The sequence below is a fragment of the Cryptomeria japonica genome, chromosome 11 (assembly GCF_030272615.1).
Source record: "Cryptomeria japonica chromosome 11, Sugi_1.0, whole genome shotgun sequence".
NCBI lineage: Eukaryota > Viridiplantae > Streptophyta > Pinopsida > Cupressales > Cupressaceae > Cryptomeria > Cryptomeria japonica.
The window spans coordinates 536,398,114-536,425,819 of record NC_081415.1 but is presented as its reverse complement, the minus strand read 5'-3'; the positions used below and the strand labels follow the sequence as shown (position 1 = coordinate 536,425,819).

The 27,706-nt window shown below is 35.5% G+C and overlaps 1 protein-coding gene across 3 annotated transcripts; it reads left to right on the top strand.

Annotated features, from left to right (window-relative positions):
- Positions 1 to 259: 259 nt before the first annotated feature.
- Positions 260 to 4,623, top strand: LOC131066477 (serine/threonine-protein kinase AFC1). Of its 3 annotated transcripts, XM_058001247.2 has the most exons (12): positions 260 to 677; positions 864 to 990; positions 1,221 to 1,247; positions 1,428 to 1,581; positions 2,326 to 2,374; positions 2,558 to 2,672; positions 2,926 to 3,002; positions 3,295 to 3,439; positions 3,604 to 3,668; positions 3,801 to 3,898; positions 4,004 to 4,109; positions 4,214 to 4,623. In XM_058001247.2, exons 1-12 carry the CDS (start codon positions 576 to 578, stop codon positions 4,358 to 4,360), a joined length of 1,212 nt encoding a protein of 403 aa, XP_057857230.1. In that variant the 5' UTR covers positions 260 to 575; the 3' UTR covers positions 4,361 to 4,623. The 3 variants fall into 3 exon arrangements, with proteins under 3 accessions (XP_057857230.1, XP_057857231.1, XP_057857232.1); XM_058001248.2 differs by lacking the exon at positions 864 to 990 and having other exon boundaries at positions 539 to 677; XM_058001249.2 differs by lacking the exons at positions 864 to 990; positions 1,221 to 1,247 and having other exon boundaries at positions 541 to 677.
- Positions 4,624 to 27,706: the final 23,083 nt, after the last annotated feature.

Here is a 27,706-nt window from a genome sequence, read left to right as displayed (position 1 = left end):
TAAAAAAAAAATACAATCCATTAAAAAAATAAAATATTAAATACACATTATTTAAAAAATGTATTAAAATATATACTTTACTCATTCACAAACAAATGCAATTTCAAACCTCCACTAAAGCTATGGAACATGAAGCATTTCATTTCCCATTCCAAGGACCACCCAAGTTAAGTTTGACTATGCTTAACTACCATTAGTTTACATAACAACGACCCCCACATTCCATTATATATGGTGTTTGTTTTTGGTGTGGTTGGTGAGGATATAAACAATGCCTCATATTCGCCTAACAAATGCATTTCAAAGGCGATGGGCATATGTTCCAAACAATACAAATCCCTTCAAAGAAAAGAACCTCCTAAGCGTTGAAGGGCTTTCTCCAAACGAATCTATTTATTATTTATTATTTATTTTTTAAAACACATAAATTCTGATTTTAACTCGCAAACACCTGTCTGTACCATTCTCTACCTTCATTTGCCTTAACCTCCCATGTCTGGTTCTTCTATAGAAAACACAACTCAGATATAATCTGTGTTCTTTCGATTCGATCTTTGTCTACTGGGTTTGGTGCCATGGCTTGTGTTGCAGAATACCCATTACATATTGCAGATGAACGCCCCAGAAAACGTAGAAAGTTAACTTCACTGTGGGATGTTCTTCCTTTCAATAATCAGGTCAGTTTTTTTTTCTTTCCTCCTCCCCACCTTTTATTTGGGGGATTTTCAGAGGTGAGAATACCTTTTGCCCTCTTTTGTTTTTAGTAGAGGGCCCTGTAATTTGATGGGCAGATGAAATTGGAATATGGGTTTTCTGCTTCTTTTGTTAATCAATGGAAGAAATGAATAAATGGCTGTGTGTAGGCCCAGCAAACACTAGTATTTAGTGGGCAAGGTGTATTGGCCCATAAAACTGCATCCCCTCCATGGCGTGACGATGACAAAGATGGGCATTACATGTTTGAACTTGGAGATAATTTAACGCCTCGCTGTAATAAATACTTTTTCACCTGATACCCATAAGTTATTTTTGCCCCTTTGGAATATAGATCTGTAGATAAATGGCTTCAGATCTGACCACTTCAGAGACTTTTTTCCTTTTGTTTTCTCTCTCTCGATCTTTACTTTTTTATACCGTGCTTTATATTTCTCGGGAGTTAATATTTTGGTTTTCTCGCAATTTTGATAGCCTGGCTCATATTTATTTTTATGTTCCTGCAGACAAGATACTCAGCAAAATGGGGGAAGGTAAATTTTGGTTTTTGGTTTTTGGTTTTCTTTTACCCTTTTCCCTCTATTTCTTTCCCCATTTTTAAGTCTGGATATTTTGTGAAGTGGGTGCCATTGTTTTATTCAGGAAAAAGCTTTATTTCATGCAAATCACAAACGTGTTAGGTCATTATGTTCCAATAATTTCAATATTTGTAGGGACTTTTGGTCAAGTGGTGGAATGTTGGGATCGACAAGCAAGAGAATTTGTAGCTGTCAAGATTGTCCGTGGGTTGCAAAAATACAGAGAAGCCGCAATGATTGAAGTTGATGTGCTTGGTGAGGTTGGCAGGAGCGATAAAAAGGGCACCCGGTATGTACATGCCTGATGTCTGATTGTTTTGATAACCATTTTCTGTGATTGCTTGCCCTTGTCCTATGTGTCTCTTGCAATACCCATTCTTTTTTCTTGTATTTTTTGAGTGGTTGATATTAGTAATTTGGTGCTGGTTTATCGAATTCACTGTAAACATTAGGCTAGATTTCCTTAAAATTCTACAAAATGTATTTAACTTTTCGTACTATATTCATATAAAGTCGTGTGAGCAGTCTCAAACCATATATGCAAGATTTGTAATCTTTAACCATGTGAGAATTGTTACAACTAACTGGACAGAAAATTTCAGAAGTAACATCAAAAGTCACCTAGAAAGATGGGCTTGGCTGCTTAATACAGTTACACCTATCATTACTTCCAGGTGTTTTTTGCAGTGATCCATAAGGTTGTGTCTAGATCTATGTGCTTCCATAAAGGTCAACCCCTACCTTCAGGCGTAACTATTGTTACTACAAGTATTTCAATGACCCGTGGGAAAGGAATCTAGGTATAGGATGCAAAAATCACTAACCTCCTGGACTTTTGTCCTTGTTGCATAATTTTTTTAGGAAATTTGTCAAATATTTTCTACATTTTTGGTAGAATGAAATGGGAACTTATGATACTAGAAAAGATTACTAAGGATATTAGACTTCAAAAGTTTTTCCTACCATTTTATCTGTTATTTTCCTGTCTCATTGCAGAAAAGCTTCGTGACACTTGTTTTTCTTCTTAATGCAGTTGTGTGCAGATGCGGAACTGGTTTGATTACCGGAATCACATTTGTATTGTAAGTAGTTTAGAACATATTTGATCATAATCCAGGTTTCCAGATGCTGCCTTTTTAATGATGCAAAAGAGTTATAGTTTGTGTTTTATTTATTTGGGAATGCCACAAGCCATGCCACTAAATCTGGCAAGGGAGAGATTAAACGTTAAAGCTTGTGTCAATGAATGCAAATGCTTTCAACAGGTCTTTGAGAAGCTTGGACCGAGCTTATACGATTTTCTACGCAAAAACAATTATTGCCCGTTTCCCATTGATCTAGTACGGGAGATCGGAAGACAACTTTTGGAATCTGTAGCATGTGTGTAAACTGTAGACAATACTTGTGGCTTTTCTGTTTAAATATAGGATTATTCCTTTTTTGTTGCAGGAATTTTAGTGGATTTGAATGCATGTTCATTTATGAGATACTGCAGAAGTATGCTCTTAGGATATTTTAGGACTTTCTCTCTGTTGTGTTCAAATGTTGTTTCACTATTTTTAAGTTTAAACATTAGAGCTTATAGCTCAGGATATTTGCTGCCCTAATTCTTTAAGTATTTTCATGGTGGCAGATATGCACGAACTGCATCTAATTCATACTGATCTGAAACCAGAAAATGTTCTTTTTGTGTCCTCAGAATATGTTAAGGTAAATAGTTGTGCTATCTCTAGAAAGTGTTTGATGTGAATATTTTTGAGGGTTGATAAAAAGTTGTTAGAGTGCTTTCTTTGTTTGGTAATTGTAAGATAAATATGCTATTATCTCACCTTTTTATGTCTGAAAACACTCTGCATTTTGGTATTTGGTATTTAAAATTCTGAGGAGCAACGAGCCACAGCAGTCTTTCCTTGGATAAATATTTCATTTTTCTATTTTCTATTTAAATATGTATGCATGTGAAGGCCTTTACTTATTTTAGCTGTTTTCAAATGTTTTAAAGTTGCCTTTACAAGATAAAGAAGGCATGAGGTTGCCAAAGTCCAGTGCAATTAAACTGATTGATTTTGGAAGTACTACATTTGAAAATCAAAATCATAGCTCTGTTGTATCGACAAGACACTATCGAGCTCCCGAAGTTATTCTCGGTAATATTAGAAGTCTATCAGACCTAATGGTTGTGATTGGACATTTTGCTGTCATTCATGGTGCACTAGTTATGATCAAGTAGTTCTTTTTCTTGTTGCATTTACAGGTTCATCATTTCAAATCACATTTTTTTTCTTTATTGTTTGTTCAATTTTAATCTCAGGTCTTGGATGGAGCTATCCTTGTGATATTTGGAGTGTTGGATGCATACTAGTGGAACTGTGCACGGTAAGCTTTTTTTAATTGTTTTCACTTTAGGGTTTATTTATCTTAGAAACTAATAGCAGTATCAGCTACCATTCCTTAGAGCGGATTAGTGTAGTTATGCTTCTGAATGATCTAATTTTGTTTTTTTTGCAGGGAGAAACCCTTTTTCAAACACATGAAAACCTAGAGCATCTTGCTATGATGGAAAGAGTCTTTGGGCCATTGCCTCAACATATGATCAAGAACGGAGAGTGAGTTTTCTTGATTTTTCCTCAAGTGTAAATTTATCCATTTCTAAAAAAGCATGTTCCATTATCAGAATCTAATGGTAATTTACTAATTTGTTCTGGGGACAGTCGAAAATCTGTAAAATATTTTAGACATGGATCAAGATTGGATTGGCCTGAAGGAGCAGCATCAAGAGAGAGTATCAGAGCAGTTAGGAGGTTGCTGCAATTTAAGGTACCATAAGTAACTTGAATGATTACTTTCTATGCTCTGTATTGACTAGGTAGGCACAACTTATTTTTTGAGTGTAATTTTACCATCTAAGTTGGTTTGTGCAGAATTTAATACTGGCACATGTAGACCACTCTGCTGGTGCTTTTATAGATTTGTTGCAAGGTCTTCTCAGATATGAACCCTCACAACGATTTGAAGCTCGTGAAGCATTAAGCCATCCATTTTTTCGGGAAGGGCCCAGAAGATTCTAGTTAAATTTACAATAAAAGTCACTAGTCTTATTTGGGCTAATTTTATACCGAAATCTGTTACCGAGGTGCAAATCCATAAATCCACTCGATAATATCTATCGAATTGTTTTGCTATGAGATGGCACTGTGTGTTTGTTAGGCAGTGTTAACATTGCTGGTTGATGTACTATCACAAAAGTTGTATATGGTATGTGCAGAAGTTTGACAATTTTCAGATTTATAATCTTATACGTTAGGGCCAAAGTTGGCTTCAATTTTTAAGAGATTGCTGTATAATGTCTGTATATCTGTTTCTAATATTATGGGCATTTCTTGAGAACTTTACACATTTTGAGATTTTGCTGTTCTAATAACATTTTAATAATTGTGCCGTTAACACTAGTGCAATCCGATCATGTTAGAGGTGATAATTGGTGGGCCTGGTAATGGTTGCGTTGTGGAAACCAAGCAGTAATTATGATTATATAGCAAGAATAGTAGTGTATGGTTTTTGCTTGTTGAATGGTAATTGCTTCAACAAAGTAAAAGAAGGGTAAGGGTGTTCATTTTGTAAAGATCACTATTACAACAACCATTGGACGAATGATTTAACGTGAAATTGATGGTGCGCATGTGACATCTAAATCCATATTAGGCCAGGAAACATCAATCTGAATCGAGTGTTGGAGGGTGAAAAGCATCATTGGAATGCTTAGCTTTAAAGAAGGATAACTACTTTTTATAGGGGATTCTTGGAACTGCATTGAATTCTAATGCTGGTTAAACTATAAGATTGATCAAGGCATGGAGTTGTTTTCTTGACATTGAAGTAGGTGGTCAAGATACAATGAAATTGTTTTTTACCTGGGTTAACCTGAGGAGGGAACACGACTGATCTAAATTAATCACGTTATAATGGTTTTCTAAAATGTGAAAAGAACTCTGGAAACGTGTAATAATTTGCGGCAGGTGAGTGTGAGCAGATATGGTAATAGGCTCCATTGCCATGAAAGCTACTACCTAAATAATGAGTAGATGTTGTAATAGGCTCCATTGCCATGAAAGCTTCTAATTAAATTTTGTACCACAGTTTTGGACAATGAAACAAGATGAAACAGATGTAAAAAGAATAGTAGATTTACTACCATGAGAGCATAAGAAACTACTGCATCTTCAATACCACGGCCCCCCCCCCCCCCCTAAATTCTCTTAAGCCATCCACAACAGATCACAATGAGAATATGGTTATGGGTACAATTTTCCTTGTCAGGGCCATCTATGATAATTGCTTGCCTGGTCACCTAGTAGTTGAGCATGCTCTATGCTGGTTTATCAATGCCAGTAGATTTCCACAATTCATTAGTCTAAATATGTGTATGCTTCTGGATTCGATTGTGAGTTTTTTTGCATCAACGTTTGGGATCACTCTGTGATCCATCATCGGATCACAGATCAGAGTGTGATCCAAAACTTTGATGCAAAAAAACTCTCACAATCGAATCCAGAAGCATACACGTATATCATCCTGATGATGGATCACAGAGTGTGATCTGAAACGTTGATGCAAAAAAACTCATTCAATTGAATCCAGAAGCATACACGTATATCATCCTGATGATGGATCACAGAGTGTGTTCTGAAACGTTGATGCAAACAAAACTCACACAATCCAATCCAGAAGCATACACATATTTATGCTGGTTTAGTTGTGGTTATTTGGAGCTGCACTAATGAATCAGATTTTATCATCCTGATGATGGATCACAGAGTGTGATCTGAAACGTTGAAGCAAAAAAACTCACACAATCGAATCCAGAAGCATACACGTATATCATCCTGATGATGGATCACAGAGTGTGTTCTGAAACGTTGATGCAAACAAAACTCACACAATCCAATCCAGAAGCATATACATATTTATGCTGGTTTAGTTGTGGTTATTTGGAGCTGCACTAATGAATCAGATTTTATCAGCAAAATTCTTGCACATTTTAAACATGATTAATTTAACTAATCATTTTTCTCTCGAATATTATAATGAAATATTAGCCATCCATTTTTTCTGGAGATTTTCATTGTCCATCCCTGAAATGTGATTTTGGCATGTGCGAAAAGCTATTTGTCAAAGCACTCTTTTCCATGTGATCTGTTACACGTGTGGAAGGACTCACATGGTGTCTCTGTTTTCCATATGATCTCTTACATGTGAGATGACCCTTGTCAGTCTCTTTTCCCCATATGTTTTCACATGTGAGAGACATTATTTATAATCTTAAGTTTTTTTCACATGTGAGAGGATACCTTTAATGTTTTTTATCCATATAGACGATTTCTCACTTGTGAGGATTTTTAATCTTAACTGTCCGTTCAACCATTGATTATTATTTGGAAATCTTTTTAATTTTTTTTTGGGTTATAAGGGATTATTTTTTAATTTTTTTTTGGGTTATATGGGATTATTTTTTAATTTTTTTTTGGGTTATATAGGATTATTTGGAATTTTCTAGAAACTAGAAGCTCTTACTTTTTAGGTCTGCGTATTATTTTGAACTATTTATGCACTCCAGGATGCTGTACAAATTTCATGGGATCACTAGTTTCCTTAATTTTAGAAGCTTAATGCATATTTGAGCAATTGAAAATGGGGTGGGGCTAGAAATTGCCCCACCAGTTTCCTTAATTTTAGGAGCTTAAAACTTTTATCTTGAATTGTACTATAAAATTCATGGGACTACTTGTTTTAAAATATATTCCTAAAAAACCTCAGCAACTTGAGCTCTATTTTTTTGTAGGTGCCTCCCTCCATGGGATCCCAACCTAAGTAAACTACACGTTAACAAGCATCATGAACACATCAAGAGGTGTTGAGAACCATCGGAAGGTCTCTTGACATTGAGTATTTGAGATATTTGAGAGGCAAGGTACAAGGGTTATTCCTTTGTGTCATGAATTTTATTTTCCTAACATATGATCCATTAATTAGTAATAAAATATATTGAATAATATGAAGATAATGTTGATTTAATCTAAAAAGAGGAACACTTGACCAATTTGTTTTTATTGAAACATAAAATTGAATTTTACAATTGTATGCAAGAAAATACACATAAATATGTAAAATCAAACACATTCACAACAAGGTCGTCAAAAGCATAAATGAAATGAATAAATTGAACAATCAAACCATCCAAGCTCCTTTGACGAAGGACTCGCTGCTCCTTTCTCCTCTAATTATTCTGGTATGTTGGCTCGATCCATTATGCAACTCATATGAAGCAAGGGAAAAAGCGTGATAGACTCGTTGCTCCTTTCTCCTCTAATTATTCTAGTATGTTGGCTCAATCCATTATGCAACTCATATGAAGCAAGGGAAAAAGCGTGATAGATGAGAATACTGGAAGATTCAAAAGTATATGGATTTAATAGAATGATAGTGTAAATGTAAATTGCTAAGATGTCAAAATGAGGAAACAAGAACCCAATTTATAGACTTTGAGATCAGACAAGATCAATTCAATCCAACGGTTGAGATTTCACACAAGAATGAGTTCAAAGGGAAATTACCATTAGAAGTGAAGAGAAAAAGGTATTAAATCAAAAAGAAAATGGAAACTTCCATTTGTACTCGAAATATTCCATTAAAACAAGAATGAGGTGGAATTAATATTTTAAAATTATTAATTCCACTCAAATTAGCCAATTAATATAAAAAATATTAATTGTAGGAAAAAAGTGAAAGAATATATTCATTTATTTATTCAAAAGGGAGGACATGTTAGTAAGAAAGGGGATTGATTAATTAATTAATCAATCTAGGGGAAATGATTTTAACAATTTAAGATATCAACTCGATTGTTGAATTAGGTCTTAATAGTGATGATCGATCGAAAAAGCCCCAAGATTGATAATGATTTTGATAAAAGATTGATAATTTTTTTAATCCATATAGATGATTTCTCACTTGTGAGGATTTTTAATCTTAACTATCCGTTCAAATCAAGTCAATTGCAACCGATCTCGTGTCCTCAACCATTGATTATTATTTGGAATTCTTTTTAATTTTTTTTTGGGTTTTATGAATTATTTGGATTTTTAAATTTTTTTTTTTTTGGTTATATGGGATTATTTGGAATTTTTTTCTAGAAACTAGAAGCTCTTACTTTTTAGGTCTGCGTATTTGAGCAGGTGAAAATGGGGTGGGGCTACTAATTGCCCTACCAATTTAGGAATATTGTTTGCCACTTTTCAATCATAGGGAAAGTGAAAATAAATTTTATTTAATTATTTTGAACCATTTATGCACTCCAGGATGTTGTACAAATTTCATGGGATCACTAGTTTCCTTAATTTTAGAAGCTTAATGCATATTTGAGCAATTGAAAATGGGGTGGGGCTAGAAATTGCCCCACCAGTTTCCTTAATTTTAGGAGCTTAAAACTTTTATCTTGAATTGTACTATAAAATTCATGGGACTACTTGTTTTAAAATATATTCCTAAAAAACCTCAGCAACTTTAGCTCTATTTTTTTGTAGGTGCCTCCCTCCATGGGATCCCAACCTAAGTAAACTACACATTAACAAGCATCATGAACACATCAAGAGGTGTTGAGAACCATCGTAAGGTCTCTTGACATTGAGTATTTGAGATATTTGAGAGGCAAGGTACAAGGGTTATTCCTTTGTGTCTGAATTTTATTTTCCTAACATATGATCCATTAATTAGTAATAAAATATATTGAATAATATGAAGATAATGTTGATTTAATCTAAAAAGAGGAACACTTGACCAATTTGTTTTTATTGAAACATAAAATTGAATTTTACAATTGTACGCGAGAAAATACAAATAAATATGTAAAATCAAACACATTCACAACAAGGTCGTCAAAAGCATAAATGAAATGAATAAATTGAACAATCAAACCATCCAAGCTCCTTTGACAAAGGCCTCGCTGCTCCTTTCTCCTCTAATTATTTTGGTATGTTGGCTCAATCCATTATGCAACTCATATGAAGCAAGGGAAAAAGCGTGATAGACGAGAATACTGGAATATTCAAAAGTATATGGATTCAATAGAATGATAGCGTAAATGTAAACTGCTAAGATGTCAAAATGAGGAAACAAGAACCCAATTTATAGACTTTGCGATCAGACAAGATCAATTCAATCCAACGGTTGAGATTTCGCGCAAGAATGAGTTAAAAAGGAAATTACCATTAGAAGTGAAGAGAAAAAGGTATTAAATAAAAAAGAAAATGGAAACTTCCATTTGTATTCGAAATATTCCATTTAAACAAGAGTGAGGTGGAATTAATATTTTAAAATTATTAATTCCACTCAAATTAGCCAATTATTATAAAAAATATTAATTGTAGGAAAAAAGTGAAAGAATATATTCATTTATTTATTCAAAAGGGAGGACATGTTAGTAAGAAAGGGGATTGATTAATTAATTAATCAATCTAGGGGAAATGATTTTAACAATTTAAGATATCAACCCGATTGTTGAATTAGGTCTTAATAGTGATGATCGATTGGCTAATAATTAATAAAAATTAATGACAATTGACCGAGGTTGAAAACAAAATAGGACAAAGATCGAAACAGACCCAAGATTGATAATGATTTGATAAAAGATTGATAATGTTTTTTATCCATATAGACGATTTCTCACTTGTGAGGATTTTTAATCTTAACTATCCGTTCAAATCAAGTCAATTGCAACCGATCTCATGTCCTCAACCATTGATTATTATTTGGAATTCTTTTTAATTTTTTTTGGGTTATATGGGATTATTTGGATTTTTAATTTTTTTTTTTTTGGGTTATATGGGATTATTTAGAATATTTTTCTAGAAACTAGAAGCTCTTACTTTTTAGGTTTGCGTATTTGAGTAGGTGAAAATGGGGTGAGGCTACTAATTGCCCTACCAGTTTAGGAATATTGTTTGCCACTTTTCAATCATAGGGAAAGTGAAAATAAATTTTATTTAATTATTTTGAACTATTTATGCACTCCAGGATGCTACACAAATTTCATGGGATCACTAGTTTCCTTAATTTTAGAAGCTTAATTCATAATTGAGCAATTGAAAATGGGGTGGGGCTAGAAATTGCCCCACCAGTTTCCTTAATTTTAGGAGCTTAAAACTTTTATCTTGAATTGTACTATAAAATTCATGGGACTACTTGTTTTAAAATATATTCCTAAAAAACCTCAACAACTTTAGCTCTATTTTTTTGTAGGTGCCTCCCTCCATGGGATCCCAACCTAAGTAAACTACACATTAACAAGCATCATGAACACATCAAGAGGTGTTGAGAACCATCGTAAGGTCTCTTGACATTGAGTATTTGAGATATTTGAGAGGCAAGGTACAAGGGTTTTTCCTTTGTGTCTGAATTTTATTTTCCTAACATATGATCCATTAATTAGTAATAAAATATATTGAATAATATGAAGATAATGTTGATTTAATCTAAAAAGAGGAACACTTGACCAATTTGTTTTTATTGAAACATAAAATTGAATTTTACAATTGTACGCAAGAAAATACACATAAATATGTAAAATCAAACACATTCACAACAAGGTCATCAAAAGCATAAATGAAATGAATAAATTGAACAATCAAACCATCCAAGCTCCTTTGACGAAGGCCTCGCTGCTCCTTTCTCCTCTAATTATGCTGGTATGTTGGCTCAATCCATTATGCAACTCATATGAAGCAAGGGAAAAAGCGTGATAGACGAGAATACTGGAAGATTCAAAAGTATATGGATTCAATAGAATGATAGCGTAAATGTAAACTGCTAAGATGTCAAAATGAGGAAACAAGAACCCAATTTATAGACTTTGAGATCAGACAAGATCAATTCAATCCAATGGTTGAGATTTCGCGCAAGAATGAGTTAAAAGGGAAATTACCATTAGAAGTGAAGAGAAAAAGGTATTAAATAAAAAAGAAAATGGAAACTTCCATTTGTATTCGAAATATTCCATTTAAACAAGAATGAGGTGGAATTAATATTTTAAAATTATTAATTCCACTCAAATTAGCCAATTAATATAAGAAATATTAATTGTAGGAAAAAAGTGAAAGAATATATTCATTTATTTATTCAAAAGGGAGGACATGTTAGTAAGAAAGGGGATTGATTAATTAATTAATCAATCTAGGGGAAATGATTTTAACAATTTAAGATATCAACCCGATTGTTGAATTAGGTCTTAATAGTGATGATCGATTGGCTAATAATTAATAAAAATTAATGACAATTGACCGAGGTTGACAACAAAATTGGACAAAGATCGAAAAAGACCCAAGATTGATAATGATTTTGATAAAATATTGATAAGATCGATTGATAAAGTGCCATGAAAGGCTGATAGAGTGTCACAGAGGATTGATTGAAATTGATTGATAGAGGTTGATAATTAATGACCGATTAATTATCAACAAGAGGGAATTGAGTCTAGTTGTCAAGATGAGACCAATTCGAATGATTTGAAAATGATAGAATGCGAATTGTAATGATTTAGGACCAAATGAGAATGAACATGACCGATTAGGGTTGGGTTTGGAATGAACTGAAACCAGAGGAATGACACAATGTCAACATATATTGAAGAAAAACTAAAAGAAACCTATGTATAATATTTCCAGAGGTGCATGCTGTTCACAGGATCTGATAGTGGTTCTCCCTCCGGGGTTGCAAGCTGATAAGCACCTGAACCATATGCTACAATTACAATGAAAGGGCCAACCCAATTAGGTTCAAATTTTCCTTTGATAATCTCAGTAGATTGTGAATTCTTGGGGTTAGCTTTCAGGACCATGTCTCCCACTTTGAAGTGTCACCCTTTGACATTCTTATTATAGGTGTGATAGAGACGGTTTTGATATGCTTGCAAATGTGTCAAAGCTGTTTGATGTCTTTCTTTTAGCATTTCAAGTTGATGCAGCCTAGAAACTCTGTATGCTTTATCATCTATCAGGTGCTGTAAGGAGACTAGCAAGGATGGAATCTCAACCTCCAAAGGTAAGATAGCTTCCGCACCATACACTAAAGAGTAAGGTGTTGCACCAGTAGGGGTGCAGATAGAAGTGCGATAGGCCCATATAGATGGATTTAACTACACATGCCAAACTCGGCCAACATCATTGACAATATTTTTGAGTATCTTGATAATGGTTTTATTGGATGCCTCAGCTTGGCCATTAATCTGTGGATAATATGGGGTTGAGAAGCGATGCTGAATGTGGAACTTCTCATAGAGTTCGTGAACATATTTATTTTTAAATGCACGACCATTGTCTGTGACTATTGCAAGAGGGACTCCATATCGACATATGATATAGTTCAAAATAAATTTGGAAATCTGTGTGCCAGTGATATAGGTCATGGGTATAGCCTCAATCCATTTTGTAAAGTATTATGTGGCAGTTATGATAAACTTATGTCCATTTGCTGATGTCGGGTGGATCTTTCCAATGAGATCAAGCCCCCATTGAGAAAAGAGCCATGGAGATATGACAGGCTGAAGTTCTTGTGCTGGCACGTGAATGTAATCTCCATGCATCTAGCATTTGTAACACTTCTTAGCAAAGTCATGGGCCTCTTTTTTCATTGTTGGCCAATAATATCCGACTTGAACCAACTTTTTAGCCAGGCCAAGACCATTGAAATGGCCACTGCATATATCTTAGTGAACTTTGTGTAAAGCCGTTTGTGCTTCATCAAAATCTAGACACCCGAGAAGGGTTTGGTCAAAGGATCGACGGTAGAGGGTATCACCGATGATGACATATTTGGCAGCTTATCTAAGAAAGACTCGACATTGGTTGGTAGAAAGGTATGGTTTGGGATTTTAGGTATTCATAGATTTCTTTGTACCATGGGGAGTTAGAACCAACAAGGACACACACCCGATCTGATGTCAAAATTTCAAAAGATGGGACCAATAACCGCTCTACCAAAAATTCACATTTGTCCATATTCTGAGGCATATCCAACATAGAGGACGTAGACGTATAAATCTGACCACTTTCCTAAATAAATATTTAATATTTATTTTAACCCCATTTCCCTAATTAATTAAATTCCATTTAATTAATTTCTTCGTTTTTCATCGATTTGATTAAATGAATTACTCAATTTATTTAATTAAATTCACCTAAACCTTTTCTAGCCTTTAATTAAATAAATCACTTTATTTAATTAATACCCCTTTCTCCCCTTTTAATTAAATTGATCCTTGCAAATAAATAAATCTAATTTATTTATTAAATCTCCCCACTTGTATTTATACAAGTTGCATCTATTTTAGTTGAAATAAAGTAATTTAATTTTAATTAAAATCCTTTTCCCTCATCCACTTGCATTTTCCTACATCTCCCACTTGCCTCCTAAATCCCTTCTAGATTCTTCTAATCACTTCCAATTTAGCCTAATTCATCTCCTAATTATTGTCAAATTCCTAAGCAAAGAGAAGTCACTTCTCAAAGCTTCCAAAGTCTTCAATAACCATTAAAGGCTTTGTGCCTTCAAATGGTTAACCTCTAAAAGTCTTCCAAACCATTAAAGGCTTTTACATAACCATTTATGGTTAACTCATCTTTGACCTTTGGTTAGAGACTTTCCTCTAACTTAACTATCCTTTTGACTCAAGGGTCTCATCAAGCATTCATGGCTCTAACCTTGGTTATCCTATTAACCCTTGCACAAGAGTTTACCCTTTGGGTAAAATCTTTTTCCATTAGATAAACCTAACCTAACCTTAACCCTTACCTCCTAAGGTAACCTTCATGTCTTCTCAGGCATTTAATGATTCTTGCATTTCCTCTCAAGCAACCTTTTGTTGACAATTGTCACCATTTCATTGGTGAGAATTATAAACATGGATTGATTAACTTTCAATCCTAGCCCTTGTTAAGATTATTCAATCTTAACCATCCATTGCCCTATTTTCCCTATAAATAGAGCTCTCATTCCTCATTTTAAAATATCCAAGTTTCATGTATCTACATTATAGTCTAATTTACTAAGCATCTTAGCCTCTATTTGTTAAAACATCATCATAAATATTTAAAACAATTTCATTTTCATATCAATAGTATATCCATGCTAGTATATCATGATTAGGATAATTTAGCAATATCTTTATCATATCACTATCTTCATACTAGCTTAATCATCATAGTTTTAACACATCATATATATCTTAGAATGCATTCATGTATATAGATCAAATATCACTCGTTCTTGGAGTTGTCATTCCTAAGTCATTTGCTCAATGGTCTGAGAGAAAATCATTGACTTTAAGGATCCTGTGAGATAGAGAACAATGGGTCACTTTTTCGGAAGTTGAACTAATTGAATTAGTTCATATACTTGCACCAAGAGTCTCATTGGTGTGTGGGTCTTCTAATCTCAAGTTATTCGTTTTGGTTACCGCATTTTCCCACATACTTTTCTGGCACCCATCGTGGGGCTCATCCCCAAAAATAACATCATTTTTTGTGCAGGCTAAGGATTACAAGCATGCTAGAATACCCTTTTTAGCGCATTTGTGGCAAACTGTAGCACATTCATCACACTGCTTAGCACATAGGACCCATCTTCTAGCGCTTTTGAACTTCTTTTTAGTGCATAACCTTCTCTTCTTTTTCTGCGCATAGAAGTATCACCATAGCACATTCAGGCATCAGAGTAGCGCGTAGGGGTTTTATTTTAGCGCTTGAATACCATTCTGTAGCGTGTATGTGCGGAAGTTTAGCGCGTATCTCTGATAGAGAAAAAGAAAAAGTTTGTAATAGAGGTAGAAAAATTAGGCTTGTATAAGCCCAACATATGTTTTTTTGTTGATTTTATGACTTCTTTCCTTACAGATTTTAACAGTTTCTTGCAGGTTGAAGGAGTTAAAATTAGGATTTATGATTTCTTTCTAGCTTTTTAAAGTTGGATAAAAAGAACTTATTTTTCCTTTGGATTAAAAAGAACATCATCTTTCTTTTGGGCATAAAATCAACCACATTTTTCTTTGCGTTAAAAAAAAATCAGATTTACAAGAACAACAAAATTCACATTTGCTTTCTTGCAAGATTAGGGGAAAACACTTCATTTTTGGGCTCTAAAAAGAACATCAATTTTTCAAATTTCCCACCAAAGGTAAAAAGAACAATCCAGATCTTGTTGCAAGATTAAAAGAAAAAATCAACTTGTCCATTTATTACAAAGCAATCCACTTTCAAGCAACGTGCATTATTTTAAGTTGACCAGGATTTTTTTTTTAGATTAAATAAACAAATTGCTATGGGGAACTAAAATTAACACCATGCTTGTTGGAGCAACATCTTCAAATAGAAGATAGATCATCATTGCTTTGAAGGTTAAAAAGAACACTTGTTTGCCTTGTCTCGAAAGTGAAAGGCACATGCTCTCCCCTTAATTGGGTGACCAAAAAACCAAATCACTCTTTTATGCTTTCTTTTACTTCAAGCAATTAAATCCTTTAGCAGGTTTGCCCTCCCGAGTTGCCCTTAGGGTGCCATTAAGGCTAGTGAGAGGGGAACGACTTAAGTGGGAAACAACTTTATCGTCAAGTGTTCCAACCCACTATAATCAAATATGGAGGCTGACGAAAGGCCCTTCCAACGGTTTTGCTCAATGATTAGTCTTCCCCCAGTATCTTTAAGATACATAAAGCCTTTGTTCTAAAGGTTAGGAAGCCTCTTGAGGGAGTTTATCATCGAAGACCGAACGAAAGCCTGATTAAAAAACCATAGAATTAGAAGCTTTGAGCCGAGTCAGTTACCAAACATTGGCAATATCATAGTGCAAGGGTGGGGAAGAATCTGCCCCCAAGATCACTCACCATATATCTCCCAAGATAACTACTCAATTGTGAAGCAATTCAATTTGGGTTAATTTATGACAAAAGACAAAAAAATGGGCGCCCCTTAGAGGGTGACAAGGCTGTTTGAGCTGACAGAGTATTGAGACTAGTGGGCTATGATATTGTCAATGACCCTTAAATAAAGAGTCTGCTTGATCTGTCTTTTTTTAATCCAAACCAGTGAAAACATTGGGGATTTGAAAACATCCTCAAAAGAACATACACTATTTGTTTAGCATAGACAAGTTGTTATCTCTTCTATCTGCTATGTTTTCAAGTCATTTTCAGAAAAATCATCCATCAAAATCACAAGTTATTTTTCAGCATCACAACAAAAACATCAAAACAAAGTTATCAGGATAGTTAGCACATGGGATCAACATCCTAACGCATCTCAAACATCCAGTAGCGCATTCCAACCAATAGTTAGCGCTTTCATCACTCACATTAGGGCATGATCAGTATCATACTAGTAAAAAATTAGATAGCCCTTGTCAACATCACTATAGCGCATACAAGCATCAACCTAGCACGTTCAAACCATATTATAGCACATGCATACCAAGCATCAGTGCGTCACAGGGACATATTAGCGCATGACCTATCCAACAATTGTATTATCAAACAGTCTAAAATAGCGCGTGGGAGAGGCAGCATAGCGCATCTGAAACATTCTGTAGCGCTTTGAGAACATCCTTTAGCGCATCGAGTCTCTATCTTAGCGCATGATCGGAATTAGTGAAAAACAGAGAGAAAACCAGTCACTTTGTGAAATTTTTATCAACAGTTTCAGATACCCTTTTAGGTCCTTTGAGAAATCCAGCAATGAAACTTCAAAAAAGAATCATAAGTGAGAAAATTCCGAATCCAACAAAGCACTCTTAGAAAAAGTTCTCAAATCTTCAACTAGCTTGAAATCCTATTTCATCCAATAAAATTAAAGAGTATCAGAACAGTGATCAAAGTTTCCACCATCCAACAAATCCTATCAAAACAATACCTAGTTAGGTACTCAAGTTGTCAAATTAAGTTTCTACATCAGGAAACTTGACTCATATCATTTGACACACTTTGTCATGGAGGCGAATCAAACTAAACCTCTACTTGATAAAAGTAAACTTGAGTTTCCAAATGAAGTATCCATATCTGAAAATCAACATCAAACATTGATCATTTGTGTATGACCACTCCTCATATTTTGAGAAGAAGTCTGCATCAAAAGACTAAGTTGAAGAAGAGACAACCTAGTTCTAAGGCACTTATAAAAAGGAATAAATTTCTCTATATCAATTGTCAACTCTTTGCGTCGCATCACACATTCTTGCGTCATATGCGGTTGTATATCCAAGGAAAAGCAAACAAATTTGACAAAGAGCCTTTAAGAAGTGGAGCTTACATTTAGAAAGCGACATTCAACCAACGCCTTAATAGTGGAGGAAGGATTAATCCCACTTTGTTCCCAAAGTTCCTTATTACTTACAACGAAGCTCGACCTGAGCCGCCAACTCCACCAAGAACCCCAATAGAAGAAGAAGAATTCATTACGGTAGAGATATATTAATGCCCGCTGTCACTTGATCTCAGAGAAACAAAAAGAAGGAATCACAACTAGAATCAAGCATGGGTTGTAGACTATCCAATCCTTTTGATGAATATGCAAATATGGGAGAAACAAAGATCACCGAAGAAATTCTACAAGAATGTCAAGAGAATGTGTCTTTCCAAAAACTCATAGAAAGACTTATAGAAGCAGATAAGGAAAAATATCTACTCATGCTAACTAGCAAAGGAGTCAACATTCCTAAGGATTTTGACACAGATAACTTAAGGAATATAGATGAGATAATTTCAAGAACAAGAGCAAGAAACTATGCCTATCAAGAATAATGAAGAGAAGAAGAGGCACATGATCAAGAAAATATACATAACCAAGATCACACCCATGAACAAGATAACACTTACGAACAAGACCATGCCCGCAATCGAGATATTCTTAATGAACGAGGGGAAGCTCCCCATCAAAGGACACATGCACCCATGGCTGCTCTTACACAACAGCTCCAAAAAATTCAAAGACAAATGCAGGACATGCAACAAGGAACCACGGTACGATACTCCTTGGATGAAATCCGTCCTTATCCTTTTGATAGGAGAGTGAACATGGTACCTTTTCCCCCAAATTCAAATATACCAAAGTATGACAAATACGATGGTAAGAGTGATCCCCGTGATCACGTTTAGGAATTTTGTATCATGAGCTTAGAGTTTGCTCACAATGACACATACTTAATGAGATTATTCCCAAGAAGTTTGGGAGGGAAAACAATGGAGTGATTGTCAAAGCTCACACCTCCCATCAAATCATTTGATGAGCTGGTAAACAAATTCATAACACAATACTCCTATAACATCCAACCTCAATCACCATGCTAGATGTGTGTAACACGAAACAAAAGAACAATGAAACATTCATGATGTTTCTACAACGATGGAGGTGCATGGTCTCAAGATATCCACGAGATGTGCCTGAAAAAGGAAAAGATCGAAATATTCATAGACAATCTAAATAATGAGATGAGTTATCAACTCAAACTACAATGCATACCATCTTTTGCAAAATTGATAGAAAATAGTATCCAAGTAGAGGAAGCTTCCATCAAGAAAGGGACATTGAAGTTCTTTAAGGAAGGTGTTAATTCGTCAAACAATAACACCTTTAACAATCAAAACAATAACAACAATTCAGACAAGTCCAGATTTTGGACAAGGAACAAAAACATTGTTAATGATGGGGTAATCGATGCCAACAGTGTAAAGTCTAAACAACTAGTGTTGACTTTATTAGGCAACCCACCATCCAATAATGATAAAAAAAGTGCTAATCAAGGCATTAACACTCATCAACTAAATACCAACCAAGGAGCTTCAACGTCAAACAACAAAAATTACCAAGGCAACAACAACAACAACCAAGGGAACAATACAAATCAAAAGGGCAACACTAATACTTTCCCGTATCGACGAATATACACACCATTAGGATAAACATTAGAATCAACATTTTGAGAGCTATTGGCAAATAAAATCATCACATTGCCAGCCACAAGCAACTTTGAACCCCAAGTCAAACCACCCTGGTGGAATGACTCACATTATTGTGATTTTCATCGAAACAAAGGCCATAACACAAATGATTGCATGAGGCTAAAGAACATAGTTCAAGACATGATAGACAAGGGCGACTTAATAATCGATGGTCATAAAACCAATAGTGACCATGAAGCTTTCAAAAATTCTCTTCCCAATTACGACAAAAGAGGAGCGTCAACGTCCAACAATACCAAAGGAGCTCGTATTAATTGCATATACGAAAACATCATCAATCACATATCGACATATGACAATCAAGTAAATGTCATACAAATCAAAGACTAGCAAGAACATGTGTCGATAAATGTGACCACAAGAGAACAGAAATATGTCTTAAAAGGGAACACATCAACATCAACAAATCTCCCCAAAACTCACTATAACTTGGTCGACCAACTACGGAGAACACCCGCTCAGATATCTATACTTGAGTTACTCAAAATTTCACCAAAACACAAGGATATCTTGGAGCAAGCACTTATCAAAACAACTGTTCCAAATAATCTGGATATTGATCGATTCCAAGCCATGGTGGCCCATATGACCATGCCACACAACATATCTTATTCTAAACATGATGATGTCTCCTTGAATCATCCACATAATACCCCACTACATATCGAGGTCTTAGTCTATAGACATTAGGTAAAAAGGGTATTAATAGATGGAGAGTTGGTCTCAATATCTGTACTCTAAAGCTTATCCGTGCATTAGGCTTCTTTGAGCAGTCTATTGATCTCAAAAAGAAAATAACCATCAAAGCCTATGATGATGAAGAGAGATCATCTGAAGGAACTGTAATATTACCCATTTAGGTAGCTCCTGTACAAAGAGACACCATGTGCCAAGTCTTGGACATAGACTTGACATACAATATACTATTGGGTCATCCATGGATCCATGAAATGTAAGCGGTGCCTTCCACGTACCATCAATGTATCAAGTTCTGAAATTTCAATATCTGCAGATAATAACCCTTTTCAGTATTACAATGCTATGGGGGCAGCTCAAGATAGCTTGGTTCCACACAACAGAGAGGCCCAAGCTTCCTCAACATCCAATCATCAAGAGGAACTCAAGTCTCTATCCATAGAATTCAAGCAAAAGATTAAAATAAAGGACCAAGGCATGGGGGAGTAATCTTTTGAACCCTTATGTCTATCTAAATTGTCAACATCACCAAAATCTTATGGACAACCTTCCACATCAAGACATCAGGGAACACAACCCATCACCAAGTTTGATGGTAAATTTATCCAACTAGGCACGCTAGCTAACAAATTAGAAGACAAAGACATCCTTAGTTGGCTATACAAGGATGAAGAAGAAGTCAGAGCTGCTACCATAGAAGTGGCCGTACCAACAAAACAATATGGAAATGGGTTCTAGATCATGGAATGGATGGGATACAAAGGAAAAGGACCTATTGGAAAGTGCCAAGAGGGCATTATAGAACCCCTACAACTTCCTTCACAATTTGCAAGAGACAAAATAGGGCTTGGGTATAGCCAACATATTCCGCCCGTGCAGAAGCAAAATCACCATAAAAAACCTCAGTGGAGAGAAAATAAAAAATATAAGGAAGACTCATGGCAAGAAGCACTGCACCAAGGAGCAAAAGCATCAAGAAAATGAGAAATGACAAGAAGAGCTCGCTATTCAAAAGGAGGAAGCTTCTTATAAAAAAGTACATCATGTGCAAGAACCTGATCAAACCAAGGTGGAGCCACCACCTAAAGAAATTATTGCTCATAGAAGGGAAACAATGTACGAACAAATTCAAAGAGTACAAGCAAGCACTGATCCCGAATCAAAACAAACTACTAAACTGATGTCAATCATCAGTGATCTTTTCTCATCATACAACATACCTGTCAGATACAATGAGGTAACCTGGGATAGTGATTCTGAAACTGACTCCAATGAATATGAGTGGGATAATTATTCTGATATTACTGAAGACATTGAGGTGGATACCATCCATACATACACACCTAGTTCTCAGGAGGGACAAGGCTCAGAATCTCGACTGCTTGAATTTAGACCACGACATATCTACGAGGCTAGTGAGAACGAGCAGCGACAATACGAACAAGGCAATATCAAAGAAAATACCATCGAAGACCTCAAAAACATCATAGACCTCACCAATATCCCAAACGACTATAACGATGAATCCATCATGACACTTACGACAACTAATCTTAACCCACCAAATGACTTCTTACCACTCATTTATCCCGATCTGATAGAGTGAGAAGAACTCGAACATCATGATATACCAATATTCCCAAATGATGAATCAATTGTCCAATACCTGTGCTCAATCAACCCAAAAACGTGCTCCACCAGTGAACAAAATAATGATATCTGCAATCAGGGGAGTGCCAAGTTTCTCAGTCACAAAAATAAAATAAACAACGGATCTAATGGTTGATGAGATGAGATATTAGCTCCTTTTATTTCTAGAACTCATAAGTTTTTGTCAGGTTTTAATTTTTATAATGGGATGGTAATGATGTATTAAAGTTTGACTATATGCATTTCCGATGTTAACTGAACCCATTAAACCATGTTTTGTCTTTGCCAATTATTCCTGTTGCCATGCTAGTTATTCCTGTAGCCATGTGATTTGTTCCTGTTGCCATATGGATTTACATAGGAAATATCATATGTGAAATGAATAAGTGTTATGATTAATTAAAATAGATATGTATATGCTTGTATGTTCTCTCTTTTCAATTGCAGGAATAAATGAGATGCTGCGGAGAGGGTTGTCCTGTCACGTTGAGAAGGCAGTTTGAGATATTCAAGGGGCGACTAAAAGTTCAAATCAGTGAAGAGGATAATGGGCGTGAGGAACAAAAAAGGAGTAGCAGGGCGCACAAGACTCAGTTATGTCTTACTTTAGTGAGCATCAATCTTGTAATACCGCCACACTATATTCTTGGCTGTGTTTTGGTGTAGATCCACGTTTTTAGTGGCTTAACTCCAACTGTTCTCCTTCATGAATGTTATCCGCCTCTTCTCATCGATGTGATCTTAATTGTAGGAAGTTGTTGTAATTTTCTTTTAAATAAGTGTCTCTGCCTCTTCTTTGAGTTTAGAAGGAAAGAGAGGGACAAAGAGTAGAAGATTTAGAAATAAAAGTTGTAGAGTTTTTTTAGTCTTCTTTCATTCTGAATGATGTATCGACTTTTGAAAAATAATGAATAAAGTTATGTTATTCTGAGCACTTAGAGTTATTTTGGAAGCCTGGATACACTCATCCAAGGGGGGCCACTTGGTGAGTGTTCCTGTGCCTTGTTAAATTTATCTTTCCTTTTCTGCTGCAGTAGACGTCTAGGCATTGACTGTTCCTGTAGCCACTGGAAACAGATCCATTGACTGTTCCTGTAGCCAAAGCAAACAGAGTAATTCATGTTTGACAACTCTGGGCTTAGTTAGCATTTCTTTAAGTGAGTTTTATGTTAATGCAGAGTTTTCTTGTAGCTATTCGGCTGCTTTAATTCTTGCTTGCTTATCCCGAATAGATTTTAGTTGCTGCAGTAATGCAGGATAGCTAGCGCAGGAACTTAGTGCATATATAATGCATACCCATTTCAAGTAATACGTCCCTGGGTTGACAATCAAATGAACTTCAGTTATGGAGATAGTAACTTCACGGAGTGAATTCCAAACTTTGGGTTGAGACTTTAACTATAGTTATTATTCCTATTGGTGGAGCAAACATTTTTGGTGCCGTTGTCGGGGATGGTGTCAACTAAGAACCTGTTATGGTTATTATCTTTTTAGTTTTCAGTTTAGTTGTTTTTGATAGCCCAGTTTGTTTAAAGTAATTCTTATGAATCTGCATGCATAGATGAAGAATAGATTCTCAAGGTAGATTCCTTCCCAACCGTCCTAATCATATAAGACTCAATCCATATGACCCCCCAGATGTAAATCCTTTTGCTGCACTATATCAAATCCCCAAAAAATTGAACCTTCCTAAATTTGAACTTCCTGAGAACAACCTCCATTTTCTCTTTGGACCTCTTGAAGAGGAGCTTCATTTATTGAATTCTCCCCAAAGCCCAATGCAAGGAAATCTGCCCCCTGGTGGGAATAACCCACCTCCACCTATGGCACCAATATTTGAGTTCCCTATTGTTGATCAACATGATAATGCTAATCTCAAGAACATTCCAGCCTCTTCCCTCCCTAAATTCTATGGATTAGTGACAGAGGACCCAAACACATTTTTGTTTGAGTTTGATGTCTTCTGTAGGAGTTTTGATTATACTACAGATGCCCATAGACTCAAAATATTCCCTGCCACTTTGAAAGAATCATCTTTAAGATGGTTTATGAGTCTAGGGAGTAGCACAACCACTACATTGGATGAAATGAAATGATTGTTTCTCACGAAATACAAGGATTATTGTAGAGGCACTGACCGCCATAGGGATGATATTTTTAGAATGACACAGAAAGAAGATGAGAGTCTAGAAGATTATCTGGAGAGGTTTCTATTCAGTGTCAAAAAGTTAAAGCATAGCACTCTAAATGAAGAGTCTCTCAAGATGATATTCTTGAGAGGAATCGGTGATGAATGCATAGATGAATTGGATCTTATGGGAGGAGGTGATATGACACAATCAACATGGAATGACATTGGACAAATTTGTCAGAAGTATTCCAGATCTTCTTCTAAAAAGAGTAGGCGTTTCAAGCTAGGAGTTTCTTCATCAACATTTGGTAATGGAGTTTCTAGAATGGAACTTAGCGATTTGTTGAAGGATTTTAAAGAGGATATCATAAACAATATGGCTACTCAATTGGACACACTTTCAGCTAAGAAGAAGCATGAGGAAGCTGATGCAGTTCTTGCAGAATTCTACCCCCATTGTAGTCAAAGGAAAAGAGACTGCAGATGTAAAATGGTTGCAAATCTTGAAGCTCCTGATTTCAAGCCAATACAAGGTGATGATGAACATGTTTTCTATGTTGCTCAGAGAAGGCCAAAATTTCCAAGACAAGGTATGCCTCCCGATCCACTTTCTTTTTCTGGTTATAGTGGAAATCCCTATGCACCAAATAATCAATGGCAATCTCCATATGCTCAAAATTTTGGTAGTTATCCAAATTTGTATGGTCCTCAAGGCCAAGGGAAACATTTTTCCAATCAGACTCCACAGTGGCAACAACCACAAGGAAATTGGTCTCCACCTCAGGGACCATGGCAACAATTTCAAGGAAATTGGCAACCTGCTTCTTAATGGAGGGGGGCCAGCCATGGACAAATCAATCATCTGGATATTAGCAACCTATGCAGCAGCCACAACCACCTACAATAATGCCTCCTCATGTAGCTACTACTGTCCCACCTAAACCCACACAGTTGCCCACTCAACCAATGTTGAATCCTAATAGAAAATCTCAACAACAACAACAAGTTTATTCAGCTGATCCTAATCAATACCCAACCTATTCTCTATCTATAAGTGATATTCACCTTAGATCTGGGACAACTTTGCCTAACCCGTCCCCACCAGTTATAACTGAGATACCAAAAGAACAAGAAATCTCTAGTCCAACAATTCCAATACCTCAAAATCAGCAAATACCTCCATTTCCTCAAAGGTTGCAATCAAAAGAGATTCTTCCAGAACAAGAACAAAGTTTTGATATTATAGATCATCTGAAGAACGTATGTGTTAAAATTCCATTATCACAAGCTATTAAGGATGTCCCTGTGTACAATAAGGCACTTAGGGAAGCATGTCTAAAGAAGCATGGTAGACAGAAAAAATATCCACAAACTATGCATGTAATGGGTCAATTGGCTGATATCATGTTAGGAAAAGTTTCATTTCATAAGTATGTTGATCTTGGTAGCCCTGTTGTGAATATAGTCATCATCAATGACACTCAGATAAAGAATGCTTTGATAGATTTGGGAGCAACCATTAATGTCATGACAAGGGATATTATGCAGCGACTTGAAATAACTAGTCTCAGACCTACACCTACAGTCCTACAACTTGTTGATAGTTCCACAGTTTGACGTGATGGTATGGTTGAAGATATAGTTGTTATTTAGATTCTTGGGAATACCCCGTAGACTTTATGATCCTGTCTCCTAAAGCCATATTGGAAGGATATCCAGTGATTTTGGGAAGACCCTGGCTTGCTACAACTGATGCATATATTGGATGTCAGTCAGGGGATATGACTATCTCAGATGGAAATACTACCAAAACTCTAGCTATGTATTCTCCTTCTTAGCCCCAATTTGATCAACAACAAGCCGTTTGTCCTAACTTGGGAGAAGGAGTTGACTCTGTCAATCACCTTATGATGATTAATAGAGGATTATTCATCCAACTTGATGATGATGACTCAATTCTCTATAAAATTCTGACAAATGAGTCAATACAAGAGCAGTAGTCGCAAGAGTTAGTATCAAATATTACAGAATCAAACTTTCCTGTAGCCACTAACATACTGCACACTCTATTACCACAGAAAGTCTGCACTTCTCATTTTTCTGAAGTATCTCAGATTGATCTTACTATCAAAGTGGAAGTTGATTCAAACAAATATTTGAATATAAACAGTAAACTCATAGAAACCCAAATTGTAGCACTTGTGGACTTGCTCAAATGTCATCAACATGCTTTTGCATGGGATTACAAGGACATGCATGGAATAGATCCTACAGTTTGTACCCACCGCATCTATATAAAAGAAGACTGTCGACTACTTAAATAGCCACAAAGAAGAATCAATCCTACATTAAGAGAAATAGTTAAAGAAGAATTACATAAATTATTAAATGGTGGATTTATCTATCCTATTTCAAATAGTCAATGAGTGTCACCTTTAGATATAGTTCCCAAGAAAGGAGGAAAATGGCGGGTATGTGTGGATTACAGATCTTTGAAGTTGGCAACTAGAAAAGATCATTTTCCATTGCCATTTGTGGATCAGGTAATAGATTCCTTAGTAGGGAAGCGGTACTTCTCATTTCTTGATGGATTCAATGGCTGCATATTTTGTTCTTCCTTTTGGATTATGTAATGCTCCAGCTACATTTCAAAGAGTAGTGATAAGCATATTTTCAGATATTTTGCAGGACAACATGGAAATCTATATGGATGATTTTACAACCTATGGTTCAGAATTTGAAGAGGCATTGAAGAACCTGAAGAAAGTTTTGCAGCAGTGTGAAGACTACAATTATCATTGAATAGTGAAAAGTGCTTCATGATGATGCAAGAAGGTATAGTTATCGGTCATCATATCTATATAAATTGAATACAAGCTGACCCAACAAAAATAGAAGTCATTCAAAATATCCCTACATTGGTAAAGAAAAAAGATGTCAGGAGTTTTCTTGGTGATGTTGGATATTATAGGAGGTTATGAAAGATTTCAGCAAAATTGCAAGTCCTTTATATTCTCTTTTGACCAAGGATATGGAATTTAATTGGACTTCCTCATGCAATAAAGCTTTCTTGAAGCTCAAACAAGCATTGACCCAAGCACCAGTTCTTAAGGGTCCAGATTGGTCATTACCATGTAATATTCATACTAATGCGCCTGATTATGCCATAGGAGCAGTTTTGGGACAAAAGATTGACAATTTGGAGAGTGCAATTTATTATATCAGAAAGAACATGCAGGGGCCTGAGCTTAATTACATAGTCACTGAAAAATAAATGTTAGCAGTTATATATGCACTCAACAAATTCAGGCATTATATAACAGGATATCCGATATTTGTGCATACTGATCATACCACAATCAGATATCTCATGAATAAACCTTCAATTACAGAAAGATCGGCTCGTTGGTTACTGTTGATGCAGGAATTTGATATTACAGTTGTTGATAAACCAGGAAAGTCCAATGTGGTTGCAGATTATCTTTCTAGGCTTCAATTGCAGGATGAGCTTGCAGCCATAGATGATGCTTTTCCAGATGAACATTTCTTCCTTATAAAAGCACACACTCCTTGGTATGCTAATATTGCCAATTATTTAGCTGCTAATTAAATGTCAATTCATTTGTCTCCAAAAGAAAGAAGATTGTTAGTTGAGAAAAGATTTAACTTCTCATAGATTGTTGATTGTTTATTTTATATTGGACTTGACCAAGTCATGAGAAGATGTGTTAGAGAGAATGAAACATATGATATCCTTCATGCATGCCATGATGAGCCATGTGGAGGACATTTTGCTTCTAAAAGAACAACACTTAAAATATTGGGCACAAGATATTATTGGCCAACATTATATAAGGATGCAACACAATACACCAGGAAATGTGA